Source organism: Lithobates pipiens, unplaced genomic scaffold, assembly GCF_037356315.1.
Source record: "Lithobates pipiens isolate NorthernLeopardFrog02 unplaced genomic scaffold, aLitPip1_a1.2 Scaffold_37, whole genome shotgun sequence".
Classification (NCBI taxonomy): Eukaryota; Metazoa; Chordata; class Amphibia; order Anura; family Ranidae; genus Lithobates; species Lithobates pipiens.
This window is the reverse complement of record NW_027507825.1, coordinates 13,923,616-13,936,170: the sequence shown is the minus strand read 5'-3', so window position 1 is coordinate 13,936,170 and position 12,555 is coordinate 13,923,616. Positions and strand designations below refer to the sequence as shown.

The following is a 12,555-nucleotide window of genomic DNA, read 5'->3' as shown; positions in this document are numbered from 1 at the left end:
CTTCCAGGGAAACAATGTGCTTACATTTTGCACAGCAGTATTCGCCCTCGATCAGATGATCAAGGAACGCATACATGCCGCAAGATGTACACAGAGGAGCCTCTCCGCACCCGCTGGGCATCGTACCTACTAATTTATTGAGGATTAGAGATTATACCCAGTCCAAATTACCTAACAACTAGCTTCCCGACAATAATACTCAACAAGACAGTACACAGGTACTCACAGACCAGCGTGCACCCACAATACCCAAGTACTAACAATCCACACACACTACTCAGACAACACTCAGGTAGTCACACTACACAGGTACTATGACCCCCTGTTATAAACTCTGGTTTTTAACTCGCCACTTTGACCAGTTCCACTTAGTGTTCCCACAGACACAAGATGAGCAGGCTCACAATGAGTTCTACACAAAGTTATATAGAAGTAAAGAAAAAAAAAAACTATTTAAAAATGTGTCAGAAAAGGGTATTAAAAAGGAAAAGCCCCAAAAGAACCTAAAAAATGCAACCCAGCAGTCACAAAGCAATACTTTTCACACTCCACTCAAGGCTCCACCGTTTAGCTCTACACAAAGTTATATAGACCTCAAGCACCTGTTCCCAATTAACCACTCCCCTTAATTTGTAGGCTGAAGGAAGTAAAGAAAATACAAAAAAAAACAAAAAACAACTACTTTGTTTCCCTGCAGACAGGCTGGGAGAGAGCTGGACCATGTGACAGCTGGATATCGATTAGGAAAAAGGTACTTCATTGGTCAATTTTATATAATTACAGTGCCCCAATAGAACACCTTTGGGATGAATTAGAATGGAGACTGTGAGCCAGGCCTTCTCATCCAACATCAGTGCCTGACCTCACAAATGCGCTTCTGGAAGAATGGCCAAACATTCCCATAGACACATCTCCTAAACCTTGTGGACAGCCTCCCCAGAAGAGTTGAAGCTGTTAAAGCTGCAAAGGGTGGGCCAACTCAATATTGAACCCTACAGACTAAGCCCCTGTACACACGGTCGGAGATTTCGACAACCAAATCCGTTGGATCTTGTCCGAAACTGTTGCATACACACGGTCGGACAAAGTTGTCGAAAAATCCGATCATTCAGAACGTGATGACGTAATTTAGTTACGATGGGACTACATTCAGGCTAGTAGCCAATAGCTTTGATGTAGGAATTTGATCTGAGCATGCGTGGCACTTGGTCCGATCAAAATGCTCCACACATGATCGGAGTATGTCCGATCGAACCAGTTGGTCGGGAAATATTTCCAACATGTTGGAAAATTGGGTCCGACGGAGATTCGGACGGAATCAGTCCGATGCATACCACACACAGTCGGATTATCTGACAACACGGTCCGATAGGACACATTCCGACGGATTCTCCGACCGTGTGTACAAGGGCTAAGACTGGGATGCCATTCAAGTTCATGTGCGTGTAAAGGTAGGTGTCCCCATACTTTTGGTAATTATAGTGTATATGAAAACAGATTCATGTCATCCCTTTAATATGTACACTCGGAGCCTCGAGGAATGTGCTCTGCCGATAATCATAAACTCCCTTTATCTCCCCCGGCTGTATATTGCACAGGAATCCTTTATAGTACAAAGTGGCCTTGGTTAAACTCTAGTGTAAAGTTCACCATACAATAATAAATATGAGCTAAAAAGGTAGTTGGGGTGAGTATGGGAGTCTTGTGCTCAACTTTGTCCATGGAGAGATTAGAAGGAAAAGCAACCCTTGTACTGTGCGCTCATTAGATGGGACACCAAGGAGGAAGGGAGCCTTCTGCCGTTACTCACTATTTACTAGGGTTGCACCGATACTAAGAATTTGTACGAGTATCCATACTGGTGCAAATGCTCCGATACCTGAAATCAGCAATTATTGGTTGTTAAAGAGGAAGTAAACCCTGATGAGTTTACTTCCTCTTTCATTCCCTGCAAAGGCAAAGCATAATGGACTACTATGCATCGCATCGCATAGTAGTCCATTATGTGTCACTTACCTGACACAGGAGCCAGCGAAGTCACCGCTGTCCCCTGTAGTCCGCCGCATCCATCTTGTTGGTGGGGTCTCGCAGCTCCGCCGCTGTCATTCGGCGAAGCCGCGATGGCGTCACTCCCGCGCATGCGCACGGTAGCCGACACGCGCGGCAGCTCCATTCTTGGAAATGCCGCGCTCAGTGCCGTTTTCGGGCAAATATCTCCTAAACCATATAGGTTTAGGAGATATTGCTTGGACCTACAGGCAAGCCTTAATCTAGGCTTACCTGTAGGTCAAAGTGGTTTGTAAGGGTTTACAACCACTTTAAGGAGTGGGGCCATCGTGCCCTTAACAACTGATAACTCATTCAGCTGTCCGTGGGGTTCCCCTGTTGACAGCTTATGTGTAAACAAAGTTCCGACAATTGGAGCCGTCAAAAAAAAAAAAGCAGCTGGGCATTTTTTTTATCAACAATCTGCTGAAACAAAGATAAAAAGAAACTTTGTATCTTTCTGTTTCTTCATCTACAGATCAAAAGGGATTTTTTTTTTTTTTTTTTTTTTGTTTTTGTTTTTTACATACTTACAAAGTCAGGTTGAAAAAAGACACAAGTCCATCCAGTTCAACCATAGAATGTTCCTCTGTGTAATGTTCCTCTGCTTAACTCTTTAAAGTGGATTTATGGCAAAATTATTATTATTATTTTTTTTAATTGATCCAATCATTATTACTAATTTAAATACAAAAACTATTATGCAATGTTTATTATGTATTTAGGAAAAATATAAATCTTACAGAATTTTTTTCTGCCTCTTGTTGTGGCCATTGCCATCATTGTGGGCGTGTGAAGCCCAATCGATAACTCTTCCTGTATTAGCTTTGGAGAGGTGCATGCTGGGTAACCAGCATGCACCTCTCGATCTCGTGCGATTCACAGGCCGTAGTGCCGATTGTTTCTAAAGTTGCCATAACAACGGGCGGTGACAGAGGAAGGTCTCGCTCCACTGTTATGGCAACATCACAGTACTGCCCACAGACACATCATCATTTCCCAGGAGGACAGGCGAGGGAGGAAGTGACAAGGAGCTCCGTGGACCAGGAAGTGGCAGATTAGAAGGACTACATAGCAACAGGGCGATTCTGGTAAGTATAAAAAAAAAAAAAAAAAAATTCCTCCTCCAAATTTTTTTTATAGGTTTAGAGGAGTCAGATTCTGAAAAAAAAAAAAAAAAAAAAAAAAAATTCAGGGTGGAACTCTGCTTTAATTTACTCTAATAAGCCTTAAATTAACTCCTTATTCTCCATTTAATCATTCTTATCCTGCCGATTTATTTTTTGTTCACTTACTTTTTTGTTTATATTAATATTTTTTACACCTTTAACCACTTAAAGACCAGCTGCTGTACTGCAGGAGGCTGGCTCTCCTGGGAGAATCGCTGTCGAGCCGATGCTCGTGGATGTGATGCAGGGGCAGACTGACCCATTGGGCACTGCCCGAGAGCCCGGAGCAATTAGGGGCCCGGGCCTGACCCCACAAGAGGCCACTTGAAGCGTCTGTAATATTAACGCTAACAGCGCACTGCTCCCCACCGGCCCCTTCTTCCCTCCCGTCCATCGCAGGTGCTTGCACTGTACGCGACATCACCTGGGACGGCCGAGAAGAGAGGAGGGGCTGGTGGGGAGCAGCGTGCGATTAGCAGTATTATTACAGGTACCGGGTGAGTGAAACTTTGTTTTACTGGAGGGCTGCCATTGGAGGGAGGGGGCAGTACAGATGTATGGGGCCTGGGCCCCAACAGGACTGCAGGAAGGCCCAAGATACTCTCCTGGTCCACCTCTCCCCCAGTGTCCCCCCCGTGTGCTCTCCCTCCCTCCCCCACAGTGTCCCCCCGTGTGCTCTCCCTCCCTCCCCCACAGTGTCCCCCCGTGTGCTCTCCCTCCCTCCCCCACAGTGTCCCCCCGTGTGCTCTCCCCCCCCCACAGTGTCCCCCCGTGTGCTCTCCCTCCCCCACAGTGTCCCCCCCGTGTGCTCTCCCTCCCCCACAGTGTCCCCCCCCCCGTGTGCTCTCCCTCCCCCCCACAGTGTCCCCCCCCCCCGTGTGCTCTCCCTCCCCCCCACAGTGTCCCCGGTGTGCTCTCCCTCCCCCACACAGTGTCCCCCCGTGTGCTCTCCCTCCCCCACAGTGTCCCCCCGTGTGCTCTCCCTCCCCCACAGTGTCCCCCCGTGTGCTCTCCCTCCCCCACAGTGTCCCCCCGTGTGCTCTCCCTCCCCCACAGTGTCCCCCCGTGTGCTCTCCCTCCCCCACAGTGTCCCCCCGTGTGCTCTCCCTCCCCCACAGTGTCCCCCCGTGTGCTCTCCCTCCCCCACAGTGTCCCCCCGTGTGCTCTCCCTCCCCCACAGTGTCCCCCCGTGTGCTCTCCCTCCCCCACAGTGTCCCCCCGTGTGCTCTCCCTCCCCCACAGTGTCCCCCCGTGTGCTCTCACCCCCCCCCCCCGTGTGCTCTCACCCCCCCCCCCCCGTGTCTCCCTGTGTGCTCTCACCCCCCCCCCCAGTGTCTCCCTGTGTGTTCTCACCCCCCCCCCCCCCAGTGTCTCCCTGTGTGCTCTCACCCCCCCGCCAGTGTGCTCTCACCCCCCCCCCCCAGTGTCTCCCCGTGTGCTCTCACCCCCCCCCGTGTCTCCCTGTGTGCTCTCACCCCCCCCCCCCGTGTCTCCCTGTTTGCTCTCACCCCCCCCCCCGTGTCTCCCTGTGTGCTCTTCCCCCAGTGTCCCCCTGTGTGCCCTCCCCCCAGTCACTACACTGCCCCCACAGTTGGAAACACCTCCCTGGGGAACACTTAAAACCTTGATCGCCCCCTACTGTTGAGTGAAGTGGTTAATGCATTCTATACAGTGACACAAAAACCCTTCTGTGTGCATCAGCCCCCTCATGATTATGCTTGATCCAGCGATGTTGCTGGAGTGTCTCGGCTGCCCGGGACTCTCTTGGCTGAGACCATAGTTTGCCATTGGCTCCCACTGCTATCAAAGTCAGCGAGCCAATGAGAAGAGGGAGGGAAAAGCCAGGTCACGACTCTGTGTCTGAATGGACACAGCTCGTGCCCCCATACCAAGCTGCTTGCTGTGGGGGCACTCACCAGGAGGAAGGGGCCAGGAGCTCCATTGAGGAACACAAGAAGCGCAGGATTGGGCCTGCTCTGTGCAAAACCATAAGGCCTCATGCACACGGACGTTTTTACAGCCGCTTTTTTGAGCGTTTTTTGCAGCTTAAAAACGCCTGTCCATGTTAGTCTATGGCTTCATGCCCACCTAGGCGTTTTTGAGCTGCAAATGGCATAGGCGTTTTTAAGCTGTAAAAAAAAAACCAGGACCAGTGCGTTCCGTGGCGCGGAGCTAGAGCTGTAAAACGCGAATTGCGGGAAAACGCACAAACACGCGCACAAACGCGCATAAACACGCAACATATTTTCTTTGTTTTCTGAGTGCTATAGCCAAGAGATGTGTTTCTTTAAAAATGCTACTTAACGCTAAAAAACGCGCAAAAACGCCAATGCAAAACACGGTAAAAATCGCATTTTTAATGCCGATTTTTCCAGGCGTCAGAGCTAGCTTTGCAGCCAGTTTTTTAAAACGTCCGTGTGCATGAGCACTAATACAGTGCAGGTAAGTATAACATGTTTATTATTTTTAACAAAAACAAACTGAGACTTTAGTATCACTATAACAAATATTTACGTTTCACATTGACAAAAAAAACTTTTGCCTGGGCATCTGATGTTCCTTACTAGATTGAAAAGCTCTTTTTACTAAATTTTGTGAATTAGGCAAAATATACCCTTCCAGTAGGCATGACACGTCATACATATCTATGTATCAGAGGGGCTGTCGGTGGCATCAAACAAACTGAAAAATACTGAAACACCCCCCCCCCCCCCCCCCCCATCAATTGAAGCCTCACTGTGCCCATTAAACGCAACCAAGTTTGTCCAAATGCAGCCACGTGTGCCCGTCAAATGCAGCCACGTGTGCCCATATCTATGTATCAGAGGGGCTGTCGGCGGCAAACAAACTGAAAAATACTGAAACACCCCCCATCAAACGCAGCCTCACTGTGCCCATCAAACGCAGCCTCACTGTGCCCACCGATTCCCCCCCCCCCCCCCCCACTTGTGGTGCTCGCGGCTCTGGCAGCAAAGTGCCAGGCATCCAATAGGGTGGCCTGGTGCTTTGGCCATTCAGGAAACAGGTCTGACGCCCTGCCACCTGATTGTCGAGGAGGAAGGTTAGTGTGAAAATAGCGAAAATTAATTTACTATCGTCACACAATTGGATGGGATCGGGATGCACTCTCTGCCCCCTCAGCCCACCCAATTTTGAAGCCTATTAGAGCCTCTAGCTCTAATCAGGTGCTTCAAAAAGTACTACCCCCCTCCCGTCCCACCACGGGAATCCTTGCATCTGACATCCTGGAAGGGGCCGAGCACATGGATGGGGGGCCAGCGCCCGTGCGCCAACAGTGCCCGGGCCGCCACTGGGGACAGTCTGTAGTAAAGTGCCAACATGTGATGCCCAATACTTGCTTACTATGCATCAGGGGCGTTAGTTGTAATTTAATATGCCAACAATTTTCCTTTTCTATGCAAAAGAAAGGCGGTCTATAGTGTAAGTTTTGACATGTGACAGTTCATATATATCTGCATGTCAGAGGTGCTTATCTGTGTATAAGGGGGCAGTGGGCTATAAGATCATATCCTTCATAAATCTGCTCTAAACCCTACAGAGTGTATATTAAATACATATCATGTCAATGAAAATTAATGTTGTTATCTTGAGTCCCTGATGACAGAAGGTGATATCGGGAGCTCTCACCTGATGTCTATAGTTGTACCAACCACTGGAGCCGGCCACCAGGACCACCCAGTGCTTCCCGCCATCTTCTGGGTCATCAATTGGCATGGAGGTGGCCAGGACAGCGAGGCCGAGGATAAGCGTCACTGCAAACATCTTCAAATAAGTATCCGATCCCTGAAGAGACAACATGAAGAGTGATTATACACAGAGCATGAGGGATATGTCCTCGGTTGTATATTCTGGTCAACAGACCTCAGTCTACAATACCCCCCCCGGAGTCCAAGTATAAACACCAAGAACGTCAATAGTTATTTGTTACTTAGTGGTATTAATAATAATAATAATGATTTATATAGCGCCAACAGTTTATGCAGCACTTTACAATGTAGAGAGGGGAACAGCACAATTAAAGTACAGTTCAATACAGAGGGGGCAGGAGGGCCCTGCTCAAATCTATAAGAAATCCATATATGCAACCCTTCATCAAATGCATAAATACATGTGGAAATACATTATATAAATACGTGATCATAAATAATTTAATTAATTACAATTTTTATATAACCAATGATGTTAATGAACGAGAATGTGCAAAAATATGGTGAAATGAATAAATCATCAACAAAGGTGATCACTTAAAGCGGGAGTCCGCCGTTTTTTTTTTTAAAAGCCAGCAGCTACAAATACTGCAGCTGCTGACTTTTAAAATAATGACACTTACCCGCCCAGCGCGCCCGCGATGTCGGCACCCGAAGCCAATCTCTCGATCGTCTCTCGGGTGCTGCCGCCGCCATCTTGGCTATGGGAATCAGGAAGTGGAGCCTTTCGGCTTCATTTCCCGGTTCCCTATTGCGCATTCGCGAGTCGCGCTGCGCAATAAGGATGGTCCCCGCTGCCTCTGGGATCCGTGTGTTTCCCAGCAGGCAGCGGGGGACCTTCGGAAAGGGGCGTAGATATCTGCGGAAAGGGGCGTATATTCTGCAGATATCTACGCCGGAAGTGGGTGCAGATACCTGTAATGTACAGGTACCTGCACACCCCCCTCCCCCCCCCCTGAAAGGTGCCAATTGTGGCGCCGGACGAGGGGGGGGAGGGTTCCAATGAGCGGAAGCTCCACTTTAGGGTGCACCTCCGCTTTAAACATACAGGTAGTGACACAAAACCAATACGTGCCATCAAATTGTGCAAAAGAGGGTTTTCTAAAGGAGTTGACCAAATCGCCAACTAAAGTCCATAAACCACTTCCAATTCATGAACCTTCTCCACGCCGTGCAATAACACCCAGTGAACAGTGGTAATGGTAGACACTCACCAGACCACCAGTGACCACCTATTGGAAAAAAAAAAAAAAAAAAAAAAAAAAAAAAAGAAGGTCAATCGCTAATAGTGAAACATAAATCTTACAGCGATAGATATAATAATCAAGGCAAAAAAGAGAAGGCGTTGCCCTAATAATCCAATACCAAATGCAAATATACACTTAAAGTGGTTGTAAACCCTTACAAACCACTTTGACCTACAGGTAAGCCTAGATTAAGGCTTACCTGTAGGTCCAAGAAATATCTCCTAAACCTATACGGTTTAGGAGATATTTGCCCGAAGACGGGCACCGCTTACTACGGCGCATGCGCCGTACACAGCGGCGCGCAGGCGCACTGAGCGGGGCATTGTCGATGACGGCAATGCTGTGAGTCTCGGCTCCCGTGCGCATGCGCGGGAGTGACGTCATCCCTGCTCCAGCGAATCACAGCGCCGGAGCAGCGAGACCCACCAAGAAGATGGACGCTCGGAACTACAGGGGACAGCGGTGACTTCGCTGGCTCCTGTGTCAGGTAAGTGACACATAATGGACTACTATGCGATGCGATGCGATGTATAGTAGTCCATTATGCTTTGCCTTTACAGGGAATGAAAGAGGAAGTAAACTCACCAGGGTCTACTTCCTCTTTAACCACTTGCTTACTGGGCACTTAAACCCCCCTCAGTCCCAGACCAATTTTCAGCTTTCAGCGCTGATGCACTTTGAGTGACAATTGCGCGGCCATACAACACTGTACCCAAATGAATTTTTTATCATTTTTTTCCCACAAATAGAGCTTTCTTTTGGTGGTATTTAGTTACAGCTCGGAGTTTTATTTTTTGCTAAACAAACAAAAAAAGATGCAAAAAAAAAAAAAAAAAAAATCATGTTTTAATAGTTTGTTATAAAATTTTGCAAACGGGTCATTTTTCTCCTTCATTGAAGTGCGCTGATTAGGCGGCACTGATAGGCTGCATTGGTGGGCACTGATGGGCTGCATTGGTGGGCACTGATGGGCTGCATTGGTGGGCACTGATGGGCTGCACTGGTGGGCACTGATAGGCTGCACTGGTGGGCACTGATAGGCTGCACTGGTGGGCACTGATAGGCATAGTTAAGGCGGCACTAATAGGCACAGATAAGGCGGCACCGATGGGCACAGATAAGGCGGCACTGATGGGCAAAGATGGGCACAGATAAGATGGCACGGATGGGTGGCACGGATAAGTGGCATGGATGGGTGGCACGGATGGGCACTGATAGGTACCACAGATAGATGGGACTGATGGGCACTGATAGGTGGCACTGATAGGTGGCTCTGATAGGTGGCACTGCTGGGCACTGATGGGCGGCACTGCTGGGCACTGATGGGCGGCACTGCTGGGCACTGATGGGCGGCACTGGGGTGCAGCACCTGAGGCAGATTTTGGGTGGCACTGTGGGTGGCACTGCTGGGTGGCACTGTGGGTGGCACTGTGGGCACTGCTGGGTGGCACTGTGGGCACTGCTGGGTGGCACTGTGGGCACTATGGGCACTGCTGGGTGGCACTGACAGGGGGGCACTTACTTTATTTCAGGATGGCACTGCGGGTGGCAGGTGGGCACTGGCAGGGGGCAGGTGTCCTTTTAAATTGCTGGCCGTGATCGGGACTGATGTCCCGAACACGGCCGCCGGCGATCGGCTTTTTTTTTTTCTCCTCGCGCTGTCAGCGCGAGGAGGAATACTAGCCGATTACCGGCTCCGTTTTATCACATGATCAGCTGTCATTGGCTGACAGCTGATCACGTGATAAGGGGTCGGGATCGACCCCTTACACGGATCGGTGATCAGGCGAGTCTCACGGACTCGCCGATCACAGAGCGCGCCGCGCGCGCCCCTCAGGGGGCGCGCAGGCCGCTCGTAACCGGGACTACGTCAATAGACGTAGTCCCGAAAATGTGGGTCCGCGCTATTGCCGTCATTTTGCAATAGCGCGGATCCCAAGTGGTTAAACCATAAACGGATGTGAATTGCTGATGCATTTTATTTATATATATATATATATATATATATATATATATATATATATATATATATATATATATATATATATATATATATATATATATAAAATGCATTTGGTATTGAATTAAGGGCCCCCTTTTTTTTTTTTGCCTTGATTATTACATTGTATGTTTTTGTTTGCACTATTTAAAGGGGCAGCAGCCATAGCTATCACTTAGGTTATATTTATAGTGGAAGGAGAGGTTGGTGCCCTCATATTGATTATAAAACAATAATTCTGCATGCATTATGCAGATTGCGAGGGTGTGGGAGGTGGCAGGGGGCTTGTAAGGGAATTATACGCTGCCCAAACGGAACTGAGGATGTCTAGTGGCAGAAGAAAAGTACTGCGGGGAAACCTCCTGAATGTTGTTGAATATTTCATCGTATTAAAGTGGAGGTCCGCCAATTTTTTTACATTTTTTTTTTTAAAGTCAGCAGCTACAAATACTGCAGCTGCTGGCTTTTAAAATATGGACACTTACCTGTCCAGGGGGCCTGCGATGTCGGCACCCTGGCCGATCTGTCCGTGGGCTCGGGTAGGAGGTGCCGCCATCTTCGGTAAGGGAATCAGGAAGTGAAGACCTGCAGCTTCACAGCCTGGTTCCCTACTGCGCATGTGCGAGTCGCGCTGTGAGTCCTTACTGGTCCCTGCTGTCTTCTGGGACCTGTGTGTCTCCCAGAAGACAGTGGGGGGATGGAGGAGGCGCTGGACATAGCGTAGATCAGTGTTTCTCAACTCCAGTCCTCAAGGCGCCCCAACAGGTCATGCTTTCAGGTTTTCCCTTATTTTGATCAGTTTTGCTGCTTTAGTAATTACCACAGCCATCTGAGGGAAATCCTGAAAACGTGACCTGTTGGGGGTGCCTTGAGGACTGGAATTGGGAAACACTGGCGTAGATATCCACGGGTACTACGGCTATCTATGCCCGGAAGTGGGAGCAAATACCTGCATTAGACGGGTATCTACTCCCCCCCCTGAAGGGTGCCAAATGTGACACCGAGGGGGATGGCGAAATTTTTTTCCATTTTTGGGTGGCACTCTGCTTTAATGTGCGTATTAATGGCCTATTTATATTTACTTAAACCCCATAACACATCTACGTGAGATGAGGTACTACAAGTCCCAGAAGGACCAGCTGTCCAGATATTACCAGAACCTAACCTGGCAATTATCACACATAAGGCTACTTTCAGATTGCGGCATTGTGGGCGTCGGCGGTAAAGTGGCGCTGTATTTAGCGCCGCTTTACTGTAATTTTAGCGACGTTATTTGGCTGATAGCGGGGCGTTTAAACCCCCACTAGCAACCGAAAAAGGGGTAAACCTGCCCGCATAGCGCCACTGCAGTGGCGCTATGCCGGCGGTTTAGCTGCACTGCCCCATCGTTTTCAATGGGAAGGGGCGCTTTAGGATCGATGAATACAGTGCTCCAAAGATGCGGTTTGCAGGACTTTTTGTATCGTTCTGCAAACTCATCGCTCCAGTGTGAAAGCCCGAGACACAGGAGCGGATCTATACAGGCGCTATTTTTAGGGCTGTAGCGCCTGTAAAGCGACTTGGTGTGAAAGTAGCCTAAACACACCATCTGTTCTGGAGGAAGGGTCAGAGGAACGAGCACTCCCACATTCATAACCGGTACAAAGGGCGACAAGTCATGTGAGGGAAATATGAACTTGTAGGAGAAGGAGAGATGTGTGTTTTGAAGACACAAATGCAAACTGTGTGTGCTCCTAAAGCAACCAATCAGTGCCCAGCTGAATCTTTTCTATTGCAGCAGATCTCCCCATCTGATGACCTCCCCCCAGCATCAAATCTCCCCATCTGATGAACTCCCCCCCCAGCATCAAATCTCCCCATCTGATGACCCCCCCCCCCAGCATCAGACCTCCCCATCTGATGACCCCCCCCCCCCCCAAGCATCAGACCTCCCCATCTGATGACCCCCCCCCCCCCAAGCATCAGACCTCCCCATCTGATGACCCCCCCCTCAAGCATCAGACCTCCCCATCTGATGAACCCCCCCCCTCAAGCATCAGACCTCCCCATCTGATGAACCCCCCCCCTCAAGCATCAGACCTCCCCATCTGATGACCCCCCCCCCTCAAGCATCAGACCTCCCCATCTGATGACCCCCCCCCCTCAAGCATCAGACCTCCCCATCTGATGACCCCCCCCCCTCAAGCATCAGACCTCCCCATCTGATGACCCCCCCCCCCCAAGCATCAGACCTCCCTATCTGATGACCCCTCCCCCAAGCATCAGACCTCCCCATCTGATGACCCCCCCCCCCAAGCATCAGACCTCCCCATCTGATGACCCCTCCCCCAAGCATCAGACCTCCCCATCTGATGACCCCCCCCCCC

The 12,555-nt window shown here is 49.5% G+C and overlaps 1 protein-coding gene across 4 annotated transcripts in view; it reads right to left on the bottom strand.

The window, feature by feature from the left end:
* Positions 1–12,555, bottom strand: part of LOC143956536 (legumain-like) — a 248,129-nt gene that overhangs the window by 161,991 nt on the left and 73,583 nt on the right. For 3 of the 4 annotated variants that reach the window (XM_077466740.1, XM_077466741.1, XM_077466738.1), the window contains exon 2: positions 6,864–7,019. In XM_077466740.1, the coding sequence (XP_077322866.1) occupies positions 6,864–6,998 (135 nt within the window). In that variant the 5' untranslated portion in view covers positions 6,999–7,019. Of the gene's footprint in view, positions 1–6,863; positions 7,020–8,157; positions 8,176–12,555 lie in introns of those variants that run through there. The other variant, XM_077466739.1, reaches the window with a different exon arrangement.